Consider the following 18837-nt stretch of genomic DNA (forward strand, 5'->3'; position numbering starts at 1 on the left):
TGGATGCCATAGACAACATTGACTTTGCTTGGCAAGAATTAACTGATAAATGCATGAACGAAGTGTGGAAGAAGTTATGGCTGAAGTTATCCAAGAATTCTCAACAAGAGCCTAATTGATACAGCAGGACTAGGAGATGTAGACAAACAGGATATTGAGGAGTTACTGCAGGTTTCTGGTGAGAGCCTTACCAATGACGACTTTCAAGAATTGGCAGAACAAGGAATTCATGTAGAACTGGAAAATAGTGATTCTGCAAACAAAGAACCCAAAGAATTTCTCTACAGATTTCCTTAGTAAGTTTGGTAACGATAACAAAAATTGTTGATCAAATTATAGTGAATGATCCAGATTTTGAAAGGAGTGCAAAAACAAAACAAGGCATTTTGGATGCAATCTTCTGCTACTGACATTTGCTTCAGGAAAGAAAAAAAGCAAAAAATGAAACTACATGACTTTATTGCAAAAAACAAGAATTTCAGAAGAGCCAAGACCTTCATCACAAAAAATGAACTTTACATTTTTGTGTGCATATGTTTGTGATATTTAACATAACACAATTTACTTGGATATAAGATGAGCTTTTTATTCATTTATCACAGCTTCAAATTCCTAGGTCATCCTATACGCGCGAGTGAAGGATTTTTTGCATTTTTGCAATAATTTTTGTAGTCCATGTACTGTATTCGCATTTTTTACTGGATGCTCACCATCTGGTGTTAAAAAAAAAATATTTTATCTGGGTCGTTTCAATCGTTCTTGTGTATTGTAGGAGTAAAGATGAATAGCAATAGGAAAAGCAAACCTTTTGAATTGAATTCCAATTTGAAATTCGAAAATCACACAGGAGCCCGATATAAGTTTTAAACCATTCCCATGTGAAAACAGATGATTATTCGGAAATCAGAATTTGGAGAAACTCATAAGTGTAATCGACGGAGAGCAGATTCGACTGTTAAAAATTAACGAAAAAAGGTTCCCAATTGTCCAGCTTTACATAAACAAATTATGTTGTCGTTTTACAATATTTTTCATTGAAGTTTAAAATGCCAGTAATTTTTGCGGAACAATGTGTGCATTTACGTGCATTTGGACTTTACTTGTGATTACATGAAATAAAATTAGAATTGTATTACTAAATTAATTTTTTTTATTGATATCTTTAAAGTCACACCACATCCTATATGCAAGGTCGTCTTATATTTGAGTAAATACAGTATATTATTATGCAAATCAATATAAAAATAACTTAAAATTAAAGTAAAATTTGTTTATTTTTGATTGCATGTTCCCCTTTCCCTATTTACTCTGTGTTAAAATGGCCTCGTTTAACGCTTTTTCATTTAGCACTTTGTCATCTAGGATTGCATCCCCCATGTTAAGCAGAATCTTACTGTATATATGATATGAGGTATTTTATGAAAAGAACTGTGCAGCTTAGCTTCATAAGATGTTTTCTTGGTTGGTTGAAAAAACAAAAGCAAAGGGAGAAAAGTAGGCCTAATTATAAGTATTTCAACTGCTTATGATGCCATATCTCCAGCAAGTTGATCAGTACTTAAAAATCTTGTCAGCTTCAATCACAACAAAATTAGATTTTGTAATTTGATCTGAAATTTTCTTCTCTGACTTGTAATGTAGCCTCTTAGAGATTATTTTGAATCATGTTTAAGGTTCCTTTAAATGCATTGGCATTTTTTAAAATAAGTCAATAAAACTGAATCTAATTCAAATGTAAAGTTAACTAAATCTCGGAATATGTCTTGATTCTGTGATGTATCACTTTCATCATATCCATGTTGCACTAATTCAAAAGCTCCACAAAACTTAATACACCATCAAAACAACTTCTTTATGAAAACTCAATACTTTTTATTAAAATGCTATAATATACCATATTTACTCGAGTATAAGATGATCTCATGTATAGGACGAGGTGTGACTTTAGAGATCAAAATAATAAAAAATAGATTTATTAATGCAATTCTAATTTTATTTTGTTTAATCATAAAATATTATCAAATTCACGTATTAAGGCAAACAACCATGTTTGCCTTAATACGTGATGAATTGAAAACAAAACTAAAACATTATTGCATGATTGGAAAAAGTTTATTTTTAATGATTCAGAATGTGCTAATATTCATTAAAAATAACAATTTAACTAATATAAAATAACTACATTTATAATCATTGCTAAGTGACCCGTGTTTCATTTTTGTAAATGTTTTTATAAATAATGAGAAACTATTTTCTGCAAACAAATGAAATGCAACACAGGTTTTAATTGATGGATGTAGGATTAAACCAACAAACAAAGGGGTGTGTGTCTTAATTTGTTTATGATAGGTGCCAACTTATGATAAATGACTGTAGACCTATAAAGATAGCAAGAAGTATACATGGTTCACAGAAATTATTGCAAAAACACAAAGAATCCTTTATTTACACATATAGCATGAGTTAGGTTTTTGAAGCAGTGAAAAATGAATAAAAACCTCATCTTATATGCGAGTAAATATGGTATGTCAATTTTTATCCACCTTTTTCTTGTAAGCAGAAATATTTTCAAGATATGCCCTGTTTACGGTTTACAAATGTTGTCTTTACATAAAATATTGTAGTTGACTGAATATGTGTTTTAAGTAATTTTTTTGAAATTATAGTTAACTCCAGCTAAATTTTGAATAAGCCAGAATATTGTATCTTTAAGATTTTAATTTGTATATAAATTTATTTTAAGGAAATGAATGAGGATATCTCAAGAAGAGGTTATATCAAAAAAATTACAGACAGAGGTCAAATACCTGAAGGTGGTATACGTTTGACTGAGAAAGAGGCATTGAAAACACAACTAGATTTATTATATAATTGGAAAAACAAAAGTGAAATGTAAAATTTTATTAAATGTTCTATTATTAAATAAAATTAATTTATTATTTTACAATTTAATATATATTATTTCATTATAGTTGGCCCTTTGAATTTGGACATTTTGTTTTGGCAGCTGCAGCAGGACTTGGTGGATTGGGATTTAATTTTTTTTATAGACAAAAACTTAATTTAGGATCTCTGGTATGATACATTCATTCAATAATTGGAATTTTTAAAATATAATATATATAAATTTTGATATAAACAGCCGAAGCGTACTCAGCAGAAAATAATAACTTAATCAACACCTGATCATGCTGAGAAATTTATTAATAAAACAAATGTTTTCAATCCAATCAATGGATCATCCTCAGGTTATATGGAACATTTCAAAAAATAGAACAAGAAGTTCAAAATACAAAATATAAATATTAATAACCATTAACATATATGCTATTAATAGCCAAAAAAAGTTTGTAAATAATAAAATTAATACAAATGCTGCTAATACTAAAAATAAAATAAAAATAGTCAAAAATAACAAACAAATTGTGAATACTAAATGTTACTACCTCTAACTTAATAGACAAACTGTTAATACTAAATATTATTATTGCTTACTTAACTATACTGAGTTTTTCTACTTAACTATACAGAGTTTTTACTACAAATATTATTAAAGTTCCTGTTCTTATTTTAAGTTTTTAATTGCAAACTTCCAGATGGAAGGAAGTCCCTCTGCATCTCTTGCGTTGATGCAATTTCCTTTAAATTTGCTTCTATAAATTTCTAACTTTTCAGTCATTCTTGCCAAAGTCGGAGAGTGTACCTGTTTCAGGATTTCCGCTTCATCCATCGTAATATTGAACCTTCCGTTTGTGCCATTTGAGCCAATACTGTGGCATTAGAACCTTTTCTAATATCATATCTGTGCTCTTTTATCCTTACACCTAGGTTTCTAGTAGTAACCCCAACATATTCTTTATTTATTCCTAATATGTGATTCTCGTATGGGATCTTATATACACCCGACATATCATTTTTNAGGCTTACAAAAATTAACAAAATATTATCTTTAGTTATATATTTTATAGTTAGTGAGCAAATATACTATGCTGTCAAAAATGTCCTGATATCCGATAACTCCGTATTGTCTCATCCATATGACGTAAATAAGCACTACCAACAATATACGAGGGATGATCAAAAACTAAGGTTACAAAGCCTGCAGTGAAAAGTGTACATTTTATTTCATACAACCAATACAGCCAACTGATAGTACATACATTAGGTTAATTTTTGACATAGTCTCCATATCAGTTTAGGCACTTGTCACTTTGTGTGATGAGTTTGAAAATTCCCTCCTGGTAAAAATCCTGTCCTTGCGTGTTCATGTTCAGCCAAATGTTGCAAAGTGTTTCACTTCCTCATCTGAAGCAAATTGTCGTCCTGCTAGGTTCTGCAAGTGAAGAAACAGGTGAAAGTTGCTTGGAGTGAGGTCCGGTCTGTAGGGAGGGTGGTTGATGATGTCCCAGCGAAACTGCTTCAACAGCGTGGTGGTCTTCTGGGCTGTATGAGGACCTCACTTGGAGTGAGGTCCTCATACAGCCCAGAAGACCATCCTAAATCAATATGGAGACTATGTCAAAAAATAACCTAATGTATGTACTCTCAGTTGGCTGTATTGGTTGTATGAAATAAAATGTACACTTTTCACTGCAGGCTTTGTAACCTTAGTTTTTGATCATCCCTCGTATAAGCAAAAGCAGTGTGTTGTCAGAATGAGTAAATGCAAGAGATGAATACATTTTATAATGGTAACTTTATAGTTGGAGCCCAAGTTTGGTCATTTAGTTTGATAGATTTCCACTACATTGCACATTTCTCAGTCTATTTTCAGTGAGATTATTGTCAAATAGAAACATTATGGAAGCATTGAATCTTTCTGTTAACCTAGAAAGCCCGAGAAACTGACAGATTCAGATTGACAACCTCTCAAGCACGTTGTCAAACAAGCTTGTCAGGCATGTTAGTGACCATCACAAATGACTTCAGTATGAGCTCAGGAACAGATGTCAGTTACAAAACTACAGATGAACACATATTATCCCTAAGGTTTAGAATTTTGGGTGTAGCACCTATTTCATAAAATGATGGGGCATGATGAACTGGCACTAGAAATACATAGAAATTCAATTTTTGGTATAGTAATAGGCTAAAAAAATGCACCCAAATGCACTCAAACTATCCTTTTGTACCTATTTTGTTACTTTGCACCCATTTTTCAATATTTTAAGTATTTTAAAATTTAAACTTGTGCAATGTGTAGGAACAGTAATTTTGCTGAATTCAGAGATTCAACACTGTTATGGTAGAGATTCAACGCTGTTATGCAATTTTGTCCTCTCTATCCCCAACCAATTACAATGTCATTTCTTCGATGAGTTCACTTTTCAAGCAGAGGGTGAGTCCATTTACACATGCTGAACATTCTAGAAGAATTGCTTGAGTTTGTTATCCAGGAAGCTAGTAATTTAAGCATGGTGAATTTCATATAAAAAGGGAAAGTTTCTGCATATAAGTTATATTCAGCTTTCATAAAATTTAATGGTCAAGGAATATGAACAGATAGAATAAGATTTGATGTTTGTGAAACAATAATAACTATGGATGAAAAACATCTGTCTTTGCAAATTGATTATCACACGAAGAACCCAAACATTCCCTGAAAAAGAGCTGTAGACAAAGCAAAATCTGCTAACAGTTTAATCGAGATTTAACAAATGCATATCTAGAGGAAAACATTCCTCTCAATAACATGAACCACCCATTGTTTAAGGTATTTCTGGAAAAACATACATCCTGACATGCCAGATGAAAATATGCTAAGGAAGGAATAACTTGGATGCAAGATAGGTTGAAACCATACAGATAATATGAAAAGTTTTAGACCACCACATTGTGTTTCTTGTGGAGGAAACAACTGACTCTGCAAAAAGATGTGTACTTAACATACAGGAGGTTCAGTCACTAACTGGAGATCCAGTTCCATCAATGCTTCTTAAGCTTTACAACCCAGGGAAAACCAATCACTTATATATTATGCAAAGTTTTATGCATACATGCACAAAGTTATGGCTTTCTGGATTCAAGTATGAAAAAGTTTGGGTGATAGTAACAGATCAAGCATCTTACATGGTAGCAGCATTCAACATGAAACATGTCACATGCATTGCACATGCACTGCATCATCTGTGTAACACTGTCTGACTGGAATATTCTATTGCAAATGAGTTCATTTCAAATACAAAAAAACTTATGGAAGGCACCAGCAAGAATTCAGTTGTACTGTGAAATCACAGGACTATCATTACTACCAGAGCCTGTAATCAACCAGGTGGGGTATGGATTGAGACAGCTGTTTTCTATTGTGAGAACTACAGGAATTCAGATAACAGAATTCATTTTAAGTTTAGATGATTCTGATTCTGAAGCTGTAAAGAAAGTCAAAGAAATTATATAGCACTAGCAGACCCCACCACGCGTTGTTGTGGCTCAAAATGTATCTATTATAAATGTATAACACTTTCCCTGTGGGGGGGAAATTTTTCGAAAAATTTCTTCTTAGTGTACATTCTCTTGATGTACCCTATTAAAACACAAAAACCCGCATCTAAAATAGTATAATAGAAGCCAAGTTCTTCATGGTAAGCCTTAATCCTGTCCCTCTCCCCTGCAGAGGGAATATCAAAAAATCCCTTCTTAGTGTACATTCTGTTGACGTACCCTATTAAAACACAATCAAAAATGCAAAAAACCGCATTTAAAATAGTATAAATAGAAGCAGAGTTCTGTACGGTAAGCCTTAATCTTAACCATCTTTCTTCAGTGAGGGAATTTCGACATGTATATTATATAAAAACACATGTGTATTCGAATGCAGCGTTGTGTCAAAATTTCAAAGGAATCGATAGGAACAAACGAACATTACATTTTTATTTATATAGATAGATAGAAGATGATCTGCTTTAGTTCATTTTCACAGAAAAGCAAACTTAGGGCATAGTACTTGTAGTGCCATCTGTTGACATAAAAGCCTTAACCCTAGATGATATCTTTTAATTTATATGAATGTTTAACAGAATAATATACAGCCTATGTCCACCCTGAAGTTCCATTCTAAATATTGGTGAAAGAATTTTTGAAATTGGATGAGTAGTTTCGGAGATTACCCACTACATCCAAACTTACTTACTTATTTACTTACAAACATTACCTCTTTATAATATTAGTATAGATATAGACAAGGATATGGAAAAGAAACTATTCACTGTGCACAGCTTCAAATCTTTAACAGAAACTATACAGAGGCTAGAAACCAAAAATCTGTTTAAAGATGATCAATGGAATTCCAAATTAGCATAAATATTTTTAAAAAAATAAATTCAAAGAGCAAATTTGGATTTTATGATATGAAAATAACATAAATCTGTAGGAAAAAAAGAATGGCCCAGGAGACATGAAACAGTTTTTAAATGGTAGCAGTTAGTGTGTTAAACTAAGAATTAATCTCCACTGCTTAGAATGATTGGAGATAGTTCAATCTTTAACAGCTAAAAAAACAAAGTACAGGTATACTTTTTCACGCAGAGCACAGTGCAATTTCATCAGTTGTTGGTGGTAGCGGTGAGCATTGACAGTTTCACCAGGTTTCAACAGCTCATAGTAGACAATACCCTGCTGATCCCACCAAACGCACAGCATTGTCTTCCGTCCAAAGTGATTTGGTCTTGGGAAAGATGTTGATTGTTTGCCTGGATTAACCCATGATTTCTTGCATTTAGGATCTCAAAATATATCCATTTCTCATCGGCAGTTACAATCCGATGCAGAAACGACTTTCTTTTTTGTCTGGCGAGCAAGATTTTGCATATGTTTTGGCGTCTCTCCATCTGCCTATTGTTCAATTCATGCGGCACCCATTTTCTGATCTTCTGAATCTTTCCCATGGCACGTAGACACGTGGAAATGGCTGGTTGAGTAACACCCAATTGCTCGGCAAGCATTTTTTGCAATTGGGTATTGTCCTCATCCAAAAGATCCTGCAGTTGATGGTCCTCAACCTTCCTGGGCCGATTTTCACGCTTCTTGTCGCTCAGGTAAAAATTTCCATCTTTGAACTGACAAAACCAATCTCTGCACGTGATTTTCGATAAAGCTCTGTCTCCATAAGCCTCCACAAGCATTCGATGTGCTTCGGCAGACGATTTCTTCAAATTAAAGCAGAAAAGCAAAGCTTGCTGCATATGCTCTTTTTCTGGCACAAAAAAAAATATATGTTGTTGTATGAAATATCTGATGATGTGCACTGATTAATGTTGACAGACGTCAAAATCATCAAAAAAACAATATGGCATCGTCATGGTAACTTAATACGCTCGCTTATGCCATCTATTAGCAAACAGCGGATTTAAGCTTATACACCTGGCATTACCTTTGAAAAGTTTGTATTACCTGAAATTACTCTTGCGAAACAAAATTCATTCAGCTAATCCATTTGAATTTTCAATATTTTCTATGTTATATATACATAACATGTATATAATGTAGAAAATATTGAAATCATATATAAATTTCATCCTTTAGGGTTTTTGCAGATCTCAACATTTGAGACTCTTACATCCAAAAAGTCAAAAATGGGAAAAAATATTCTGGGTGTGTGTGTATTGTGTGTTGGCATCTATTTTGTTTAATATCTCAGGATACGGTAAAGATTAAGAAACAAAATTTGGCATGGTAATTTGTATAAAAAACTAATGGGCATTAATGCTATTAAATTTTGTTGATTAGAGGATAAGTCATGTGTCATATCTTAGATGGGTCAAACTTGATGAAAATTCTACTCAAATTAAATAATTATCTCAAATAACCAATTTCTAGAGATACACGAGGCTTATCAAACTGTAATGGAGCCAAGTAATTGAAATCTCATCAAGAAAAGGAGTCTAATTTTATTTGTGGGATGCATTTCAGTCTTCACTAGACTCTCTTCAGCCACAATTATTCAATACATAAATACAGATACCTAGAACAATAGCAAAAACTTATATTCAACATTTAGCTTAATATAAAAAACAAGTAAAATGGCAAGGCTGTATTTTGGACAAGACTGTCTCAGAGACTCACTACTAAGCGGAATCACTTTGATGCTCAAGGTGGGTCTTGTTCTCATTCTCCAATCTTCTTTGGTATGGCTGGTTTTGAGCACGATTTTTCAAACTTCACTGGCCACAACTAGGAGGCATTTTCAGCAAAATTAACCTATCCAATTTTGAAATTTCTCTCCGTTGCATGTCGCTCTAGGTTGAATTTTTGTCCATGCCTAATGAAAATTTCCCATTTTTGAAAAAATAATCCTGGTTATTGTATCGTCCAAAATTATTCTTTTATTTTGTTTGCACAAACAATATATATATATATATATATGTATATATATTAATAAATGTAAAAAGCAAACAAATTATATTTCAGAAGTTAGTTTTAATATAAAATTATAATGACTGGTGCCATCTACTTTGGAAAATGTTCCGATGACGAAACAAGATATCTCAGGTCAACAGGTGTCAGGAATAATGCGGACAGATAAATGGGTTTTTCAAAGATTTGATTTCTCATTTCAAACTTCCCAATGCATGCATTTGTCAAAATTCAATTTCGCACTGTTCTCATCTCCAATTTTCCAACCAGCAATACATGTGCAAATCTCGCACTATTGCCTGTTTGTAGAGAGGGTCACTATTTTGAATTTTATTTTGACTGTTCTCGGTCCCCCGTGTACCTACGAGTCTGGTTTTTTTTATACGTGGATGATTTGGGCACCTACAGTAATACTCTGTGACAAATTGCATCTCTTGACATGTACTCCTTCATACCTCTAAGCTGGTAACACAGCAGGCAGTACAATTTTATAAACAAGACATAGTCTTGTCAAAAATTACAATGGGGGAAAAACAAACCTGCAATATCATTACAGTATTGACATTTTCAATATTTTTAAAAACTCATTTCTACCTTCAAAATTAAGCCTTTTTATTATAATTAATATAAAAGTTATTTTTTTTTAAAGAAAATCTCATAACTAGGAAAGTTATGCAACTTGTTGCTGGATTTTTATGTTGTAAACTTTGGAATCTATTAAAAGCATTTACTTATGATCTTCAACATTAATAAACAAAATATGTTTACTTATTACATTATAGTGGTTTACAACAAAGTAGTATTTAGGATTATATTGGAAAGTAGAAGAAGAATTAAACAATTTTATGAAGATTATTTATATTTAAAAATAATACTAAATTATTTGCTTTTCTTTTTTCTTATGATAATTGTTTTAGAATAAGTACAATAATTAAAATATAGAAAGTGATAGCTGTTTTGTCATTATAGTCTGCATGACAAAAGAGTAGGTAGGTATGAGTCAGTCTGAACTATAAGGGTCTATGTCAGATGAAGGGGATGGAAGGAAACATTTGGGAGTTGACACATTGATCGCAGTAATAAAATTCATAAAAAAGTAAAACAATAAAATTATTTATGATAAAGATGATACAAAATGCTTAAAAATTAAAAAACAAAATAACTGAAAGAGATTGGATCCTTGTGTCAACTTTCATACATCTCCTTTGATCTCTTTCATCTGACATAGATCCTTCTGGCTCAGGCTGACCTATGTCCACTCCTTTGCTGCATGGATATGATAAGTTAAAATTGCTTCACTGGAGTTTAAAATACTTTAAAATTTTTAATATCTTCTTTATTTTTTGCTTCTAATTACTGAGTATTTTCTCATTAATGTAGTTTAAACTTTTTAAAATTTGTAATATTATTGAAGACATTTATCCATTTTTACATGGTGTATCTAAAAAGTTTGGTGAATGTTAGAATAAAAATAAGAAAACAGAAAATACATAAGAATCACTTTTATTGGAATCACTTCTTACAACATTGCATTCAAATATGTGCGTGTTTTTATATTATATAGATGTCAAAATCCCTCTCCACCCACAGGGGAGAGGGACAAAATTAAGGCTTACTGTGAAGAACTGGTCTTCTATTATTCTATTTTGGATGCAGTTTTTTGCATTTTTGATTGTGTTTTAATAGGCTATGTCAAGAGAATGTACACTAAGAAGGAATTTTTCAAAATTCCCTCCCACATGGAGTGTTATACATTTATAATAGCTACATTTTGAGCCACAGCAACATGTGGCTGGGTACAGCTAGTTAGTTAATAATACAATTATATTAACATCAGAAGTACAAGATATGAAATAAATAAGTTACACATAATAACATTTTTTAATTAAAGTAATATATAATTTTCTCATTCATTACCAGCTCAATGGTAACTGGTCCAAAGGTAAAACTGAATTTTGATGTGCCTGCTTCCTGAACTGTTGCCAAAAAAAAGCATTTCTAGCATTGACAATAAAGTTAATATACATTTACAGGATTTTACTGTATTCAGCATATTATTTTTATTTATTGTTTTCTCCTTTCGAACATTGTTGATCATTCATTTGCCCATTGTGTCCTCATTGAGCTGTCCCTGTTCTCAGTTCCCTCCCCTGCTATGTAGGCACTAAAAGGGACCTTCTTTTCAGGTTTGTTATAGATTTGGCCAGACTCAATGGAGTTGCTGGATGATGAGGGTGGACCCAACATTTCTGGGACATGCTATCCTTAAAAATTCCTGGGTTTTTTGACCTGTCCAGATTTGATTCCACTTTCTCAGATTGCTAGACATTAAAAACAATTAATGTTTAACATTTGAAGCCCTGATAAAGACTGATCTTTCAAGGCATCTTATCAGCTCCATGTTGAGGCTGATAGAGCAAAAAATGAGAGTTTAAAAATGCCTATTTACCCAAAGATAATGAAACCGATAACCAGACTCTAATTATAATAATTTATAAGCGTATTTTAACTTGTATGTTTTGGAACTAGCTAATTTCAATGACATTAAATGACTGATAACAATATCTATGATTACAATGTGTGGAGTCTACTGTAATTAATAATAATATAATGCAGTCATCCTTTATATGTTAACTATAACTTTTTTAACCAACTCTATATTTTTCTTGACAGTTAGTATGTATTTTTTCTGATAAAGACAACTTTGTTATATACTATCAATGCTAATAAATACAGTAAGCAATTGATTCTGATACAAAATCAAGTGGCTGGATGGCTGACCCAGGATACATTGAGCCCTGTCCCTCGTCAACTGCCCCATTGTGACTCATGATGCACATGATTAAACAGTTCTTTACAAGAAGTACTACACATATGTCTCCCACTGCTTTTGATAAATTTTGGCATAAAGGTAGTGTTTTATAGGTTAATGCAATCCGCAAACCATTTCATTTTTTGAGCCATAACAAGTGAGTTATTGAGGTTAAGAATTAAGGGGATTGGCAATTTTAACTTAAATTTCAAGGCTAGTATCATTTTAAGAGTTACTATAACATTGGTAGTCAAAAATAACATGGCTAGTTAGCAAAACAGCAGAGAATATTATGCGGGCAGCAAAGGCCATAAGGATGACATAAACTCCATATCAGAGAACTTTGACTATGACCACCAACCAATGTGGTTTCCAATACAAAATACTGTTTACGCCAGGGATGTCAAACTCAAACTGCTTAACTGCCAATTTTTTATCTTGAGTATGACAGCAGGCCAGATGTTTTTAGCTTTTGTAGCCAAAAATTTTCTAAAAAGTAGCCCAAGAGTAGCCTACTCAAAAAATTCCTTTTTAATAGCCCGAGATTTCACAATAAAATAAAAAAAAACCAGCATTTGTATTTTTCCAGCAATAATTTTAATCACAGAACAAACATTCTCGACCAATTTACAGGCCTGAAGCAGGTTTGATCTGAAAAAAAAGATTGCAAGACTGAAAATACAAGCATAAATTAATTTACTAATATGTCGAAAACATGCATTTTATATGCAAAATAGTGCAAATTATGCAATAAATGATCTTGCCAAAACGGACTTTAATTTGAAATTCAAAAGATGAAATAGAGAAAACATAATGTAAACAAGAAATTAATAAATCAAATAAAATAAATATCGCTAAGTAATAGGAATAAATAAAAATAAAAACAATAATAATTGAGTTCAAAAATTTTGTTTATTAAGTATTATTTGTTTAAGTACAAAATATCGCATTTTCTTTGTTATCAAGATAAAAAAAATAAATAAAAAACATTGTTGAATTGACGTCGCAGGCCGCAACAAATTGTCTCACAGGCCATGACTGGCTCGCAGGCCATACCTTTGACATGCCTGGTCTACACAGACTTACACCTTCAACGGTAAAAAATCACATTTTGGGTATGCTCAATCACCAAAATATTTGGCAATACACAACTATACTATACAGTATGTTATTAATAGGGCTGGTGATATTGGCAACATTTTTTTGTACTTACAAGAACATAGGGGAGCTTTGGGCCAAAAGTACAGTAGAGATTGATAGTTTCATGTTTTTCAATGTCACTGCCACTTATAGCACAAGAAAAATGAGCAAGTTTTTGGAAAGACAAATAGTCTCAAATGTAAAGAAACTTTCCTTCTTATGATATATTCATGGGGTGGACACACAAGTATGGATTCATATATGAAACTCTTTTGATCAAGCTGCCAAAAAACCAGAAATTACTCTAAAATTTGTACGAAAAACTGTGCTTCTCTGATGCTGTTTCTTGACACCACTTTTCGTCAGCAATTAAAACATCTTGCCAGAGAAATTCTTATAGGATTAGAGGTTACACAGCAATGATAATAGGAACACACACAAAACTGTTATCAAGTTGCAATCTTTCTTGCACCTTCAATTATTTGCAGACATTTTAAAACTTATGATTCATTACTTGTGGTGTTCTGGGATTCTGATTGGTACAGAGAAATTCCTCAGCATACTTCATATTTGCAGTATGTGTCTTTTCTATGATGATGTAGATTGTGATCAAAATAGATTTATAAAGTGTTCACTGTTGCAAGTACTTATATATGCAATAATAATACTTATGGATTGAAAGCCACTATTATTTCAGTACCACTTCTGCTTTTTCTGAGTAAAGGATATTATTAATGTAATTTCCAAAAATAATTACTATTGAGATGCTACTGTCCTGATTAGGATAATAAAATAAGCTTGCCACATAAAATGACTTGTTTGATTTACTAGTTAGACTTCATTTCTCAAGTTTTGAAAATATTACTGTAACTGGTTATAAATTTTATTAAAATACTAGCTGCAAGGACCCGCTTCGCTGGATTTTTATTTGTGGGCAAAAAGTAACAATAGTGAAGATTAAGATAATTACATTTTAGCCAATCTTGCCCGTTTTCACAGAATGCAAGAATTAGGTCCTCCGTTTCCAGACTAATTAGAGACCTGGTCCCGATTCTATTTCTGAACGTCTCCTGTTCACGTCCAGTCAAACGAACTATTTTCAACGTTTCTGGAACATTTACAATCATTCTGTAATCAAACCAATATTTGAATTTTATTGTTCAAATTTTAATTTGAATATTGTTCGAATTAAATTCGAACAATATTCGAACATAACATTCGAAATAGAAAACCACTTTCAACCACTTTCAGCCCCATATCTCCCGCACCCTTATAGCTATCGAGACGCAACCCCCATAGTGCACGAATGGAGACTTGGGGCTACTACCACATACAAACACCATTCATGTGCGATGTGTAGTTTTGGCGGAAAAGTGAAATATAGGGACACACACGTCCATTTATATATATATATATATAGATGTAAGAGTTTATGGAATATTGATGTAATTATTAATATAATGTAACTAATGTGAAAACTATTTGTGATGCTTAAAAATGTAACCTCAGTTGATATTAAACTATTATCTCTCCAAATAATAATTGTGTTGATATTTTAATGAGTGATACAATATTACAGCTTGGATAAGAAGCATACCATCAACCTTCTCCTCTCTTCTCAGGCTGATCAATGTCCATGTGACCAAACTACTGTATTATTCATTCACCATGAGAAATAGTTCCACATTCATTTAGTCATAACTCACAAACGATTTGGATAACTGCATTATCATATCAAATACACTTTGTGCCAAAATTCATCAAAATCAGAAGGAGACATAGGTGTAGTACTCCTTGTTAGAGTGAAAGAATAATAAAAAAAAAAAAACAAAGTCACTATGCCATTTAAATTATAAATAGAAACCATAATATAAAGCTGTTTGCTATTTTGATGCAATTAAAGTTTGAGTTTATTCATTTTTATATTTATCATTAAAGATCTATATACTGTATAGTGAAACCAAACAATCAGCTGATTGCATCAAGCTATATTATGGCTACATTTAATAACTAGATATTAACCACTCAACAGTGAGGGACAGATATATCCTTCCAGGGCGATCGTGTGGCAGTGTTGAGGGAAGGATATATCCGTTAAATTCTTTTGGGGGTATCACCAAAAACTATCGTGAAAAAAATTCACATAAAAAGTGAAATATGTAACAATAAAAAAAGACTTTTCTTTACTAGACATAACTGTTTATAAAATCTTTTTCCGAAACAGTAATGAGAAATAATGCGTGGAAAAATACTTTAAAAATTTTCCACGTTTATTCTCCACTACTGGGGGTAGAACCATACTCGACTAGTCCACTGTTGAAAGGTTAAGGCTGTCAGGAACTAAATGTTTACACTCAGAGTTCGAAACATTCATCCTTCATTGTGAACAGTCCTTGCCCTAACAAATTCTATACTGGAAGATTTCTTCGCAAATTCCTAGAAATTTAAACAGTTAATTCATATAGCATCATGCTAAAAGTCTGAGTGATGCTTAGAAGAAACACTTAAACATTCAGTTCACATTTAAGTTACAGTTGTAACCTTTCAATTTGGATCCATAAAACATCCTTATTGCATATACACTTGAAAGTAGGTTCATAGAACAATGTTTTAGAGGCACAAAAGAGAAGAATTCACCATATATCATTTTATATCTCTTTAATACACTAAGATTCTTGCAAGGATTCAATACTGTTACAAACCACTATAGGAACATTCTCCCACTAGAAGAGCCCAATCACATCTTCATTTCTGTGTTGAAATTCAATGCAATATCTATGTAGAGTGATGAGAAGCTTTATGAAGGAGTTAAGTATAGATATTTGCGATTTTGCCATAGCTTTTAATTATATTGTAAAAATAAATAAATATTCCATTATTGTTCACAAGGTCATTATGAGAGCATGGCCAAGAGTAACCACAGCTAATGAGGATAGATTTGAGTTGTTGTCTTTCTCTTTCAAGCATTACATAATCGAAGCTATAATGAGTGCTCCCATCTTCAAGTTGGACATTCTTTATTAATGTATTCAATAAATCTGTGCAGGTACTTGGCAAATTTACCTTGGTCGGTAAAAAATTGAGTGGACCAAAAACATGGTTTCATCCAAGTGTATTTAAAGATATCTTTAATGGTTGGAAAAAATTTGTAAGTAATTTTACCCTCATTGCTATTCCATTTTTGTTGCCAGTTGTTGAACATATTGCTCCAAAGAAGTATTCCTTGATAGTATTCAAGCTGACCTTGTTATAAGAAATTATAAGCTGATCATTATTAGCAGCATGTTTAGCCAAGTGATTTGCTCGTTCATTGCCGCTAGTCCCCCTAGCCATTACCCATTTGAATTTATAGTCATTATTTGAATTTAGAACAGAATTTTTAATAGCTGTAGACAATGGATGAGCTTTAGTGCTTTTAATTGTGGCCAGTGAAGAAGCACTGTCACTACATATTGTAATTCTTGTAAAGGAATAATGTTGATTGGCCCAGATAAGGGCCTGAAGAATTGTGAACATTTCTGCTTGAAAGATTGTAGAGAGTTCTTCCAGATGAAACATTTGCCATGCATGCAGCCCAATTTCATGCAACCTGTTTGAATGGTTTGGTTGTACATAGACGCACCTGTTTACAGTGACATGAGGCTTTGTATGTCATGTGCCATGGTTAACAGGTTTTGACAGGTTGTTCAGCAAATCTGCTAGTCTGTGTGCTCTATCATGCATTGGTGCAATCCACTGCCTCTTTGGTATGTTATATTTGCAGATGTTCCTGTGTCCATCATGTCACACATTGCTGGATTATACTTACATTATGTCCAACACATTGACCAACACAAGTTGCAACTGCACACATCAATAAACCAAAGTCGAGCAACTCCAGGATACAGTCTCATTCCCCAGCCAATGGCAAGCTGAATACCACCAACTGGTGGTATTCAGCTTGCCATTGTGAGAATCCGCGGGATCAAGTCTACTACTCTCAGCCCTTTTTCTGCAGCATCGGACTTGTGAAGCCCACTCACATTGTTGGTGGATGGGTTTTACTAGTACAGGTATAGCTCGCCTTACGTCGGTAATTGGTTCCAGGAAAGCGACGTAAGTCGAATTTACTTGTCTCCGAATCTACTTGTCACTAGGCTAAACCATAAATTACCATTCCCGGTTCTGTATTTTATTTATTAATGCATTTTTAATAATATATGGTTAATAAGGATCTATTTTAAGCTTACAAACAAATAAATTTTAGTTTTTAATATAGTACAGAAAAAAGTAATCTAAATTTACGAATGCATGTACTGTAAATACAGTACATACTTGTAAATGTATATATTTTAATATGATTTTATGTGCTTTAAATGCTTTTCTAGTGATATTATGACTTCAATATTTGTGGTGGACAGGTGTAAAGTCGAATAAAATGACTTAAACTTGATTTTTATTTTTCCATATACTTTTTTGACAAACGACGTATAATCAGGAACAATGTAACTCAAAACGACGTAAGTCGAGGTATACATGTAGTTTGTCATAAGATTGCAAAATCTCACAACTATTTTCACCTGACACCGGTTAAGATAAATTTCGCATCCTAACTTGTGATTTGGGGATATGTATAACTACTCTTTCAAGTGGGAAGGGTCATGGATTCGTCGATAGGGATACCCTCAAAATAAATTCAAATCGAAAGTTAATTAAGTTAACAAATAACAAAAGTTTAATGAATAAAATAAAGTAGTGGTTAAATACACGAGATTAAAATATTAGTAAGATCCCACTTAACGCTGTTTCAGTATTACACAGTAGTATTGGAATTCCCCGAAATCACACAGTGTTGGGATTCCCTAAAATCGCGCATGATTTTGTTGCTTTGATACTTGCATGCAGTCTCTTAGTGTGTGTTATAGCAATTTGAATGCATGTTTCCTGCATCATGGTTGATTTATGATCGATCATCAACGTTATTGTGTGTATAAAGATGTAAACATAATAATTTATTTTATTGTGATAAATACAGCAATATTTAGTTACAATGGGTGATTGCAAAGAAAAAGAAAGTAAAGTGACAAGAAAAAGCATTTTGTTGGAAACTAAAATGCAGGTACTCAGGTGATCAGATGCAGGTGAACAGCAATCCGATATCAGCACTGCATTAAATTTGTCAACTTCAACAATACAGACAATTTTAAAAAATAAGGAAAAAATCATATCAGCAACTACAACCACAATGACTTCTGAAACAAAAATTACCTGTACCAGAAGCAATGTGTTTGAGGAAATGGAAAAAAAACTTTTTATCTGGATTGACAATGAAATTGAACACAATATGCCATTAAGTCAAGCAATTATAATGGAAAAAGCGAGAAAAATTTTTAACCATATTCAGAATGAAAAAGGCAACACAAATGAAAATTTCATAGCTAGTCATGAGTGGTTCAATTGATTTAAAAACAGAAACAATCTTCATAACATACAGGTTATTGGAGAAGCAGCAAGTGGAGACACAAAAGCAGCTGCTGCATTTTCAGCGACATTAA

The 18837-nt window shown here is 32.5% G+C and overlaps 1 protein-coding gene across 4 annotated transcripts in view; it reads left to right on the plus strand.

Moving 5' to 3' along the window:
* LOC111622388 overlaps window positions 1-18837 on the plus strand; it is a 49594-nt gene that overhangs the window by 24221 nt on the left and 6536 nt on the right. For all 4 annotated transcript variants that reach the window (XM_023364751.1, XM_023364750.1, XM_023364752.1 and 1 more), the window contains 2 exons: window positions 2744-2892; window positions 2973-3075. In XM_023364751.1, the coding sequence (XP_023220519.1) occupies window positions 2747-2892; window positions 2973-3075 (249 nt within the window). In that variant the 5' untranslated portion in view covers window positions 2744-2746. The remainder of the gene's footprint in view (window positions 1-2743; window positions 2893-2972; window positions 3076-18837) is intronic.

Source organism: Centruroides sculpturatus, unplaced genomic scaffold (genome assembly GCF_000671375.1).
Source record: "Centruroides sculpturatus isolate CEXI.00-Female unplaced genomic scaffold, Cexi_2.0 scaffold7, whole genome shotgun sequence".
NCBI classification, from domain to species: Eukaryota; Metazoa; Arthropoda; class Arachnida; order Scorpiones; family Buthidae; genus Centruroides; species Centruroides sculpturatus.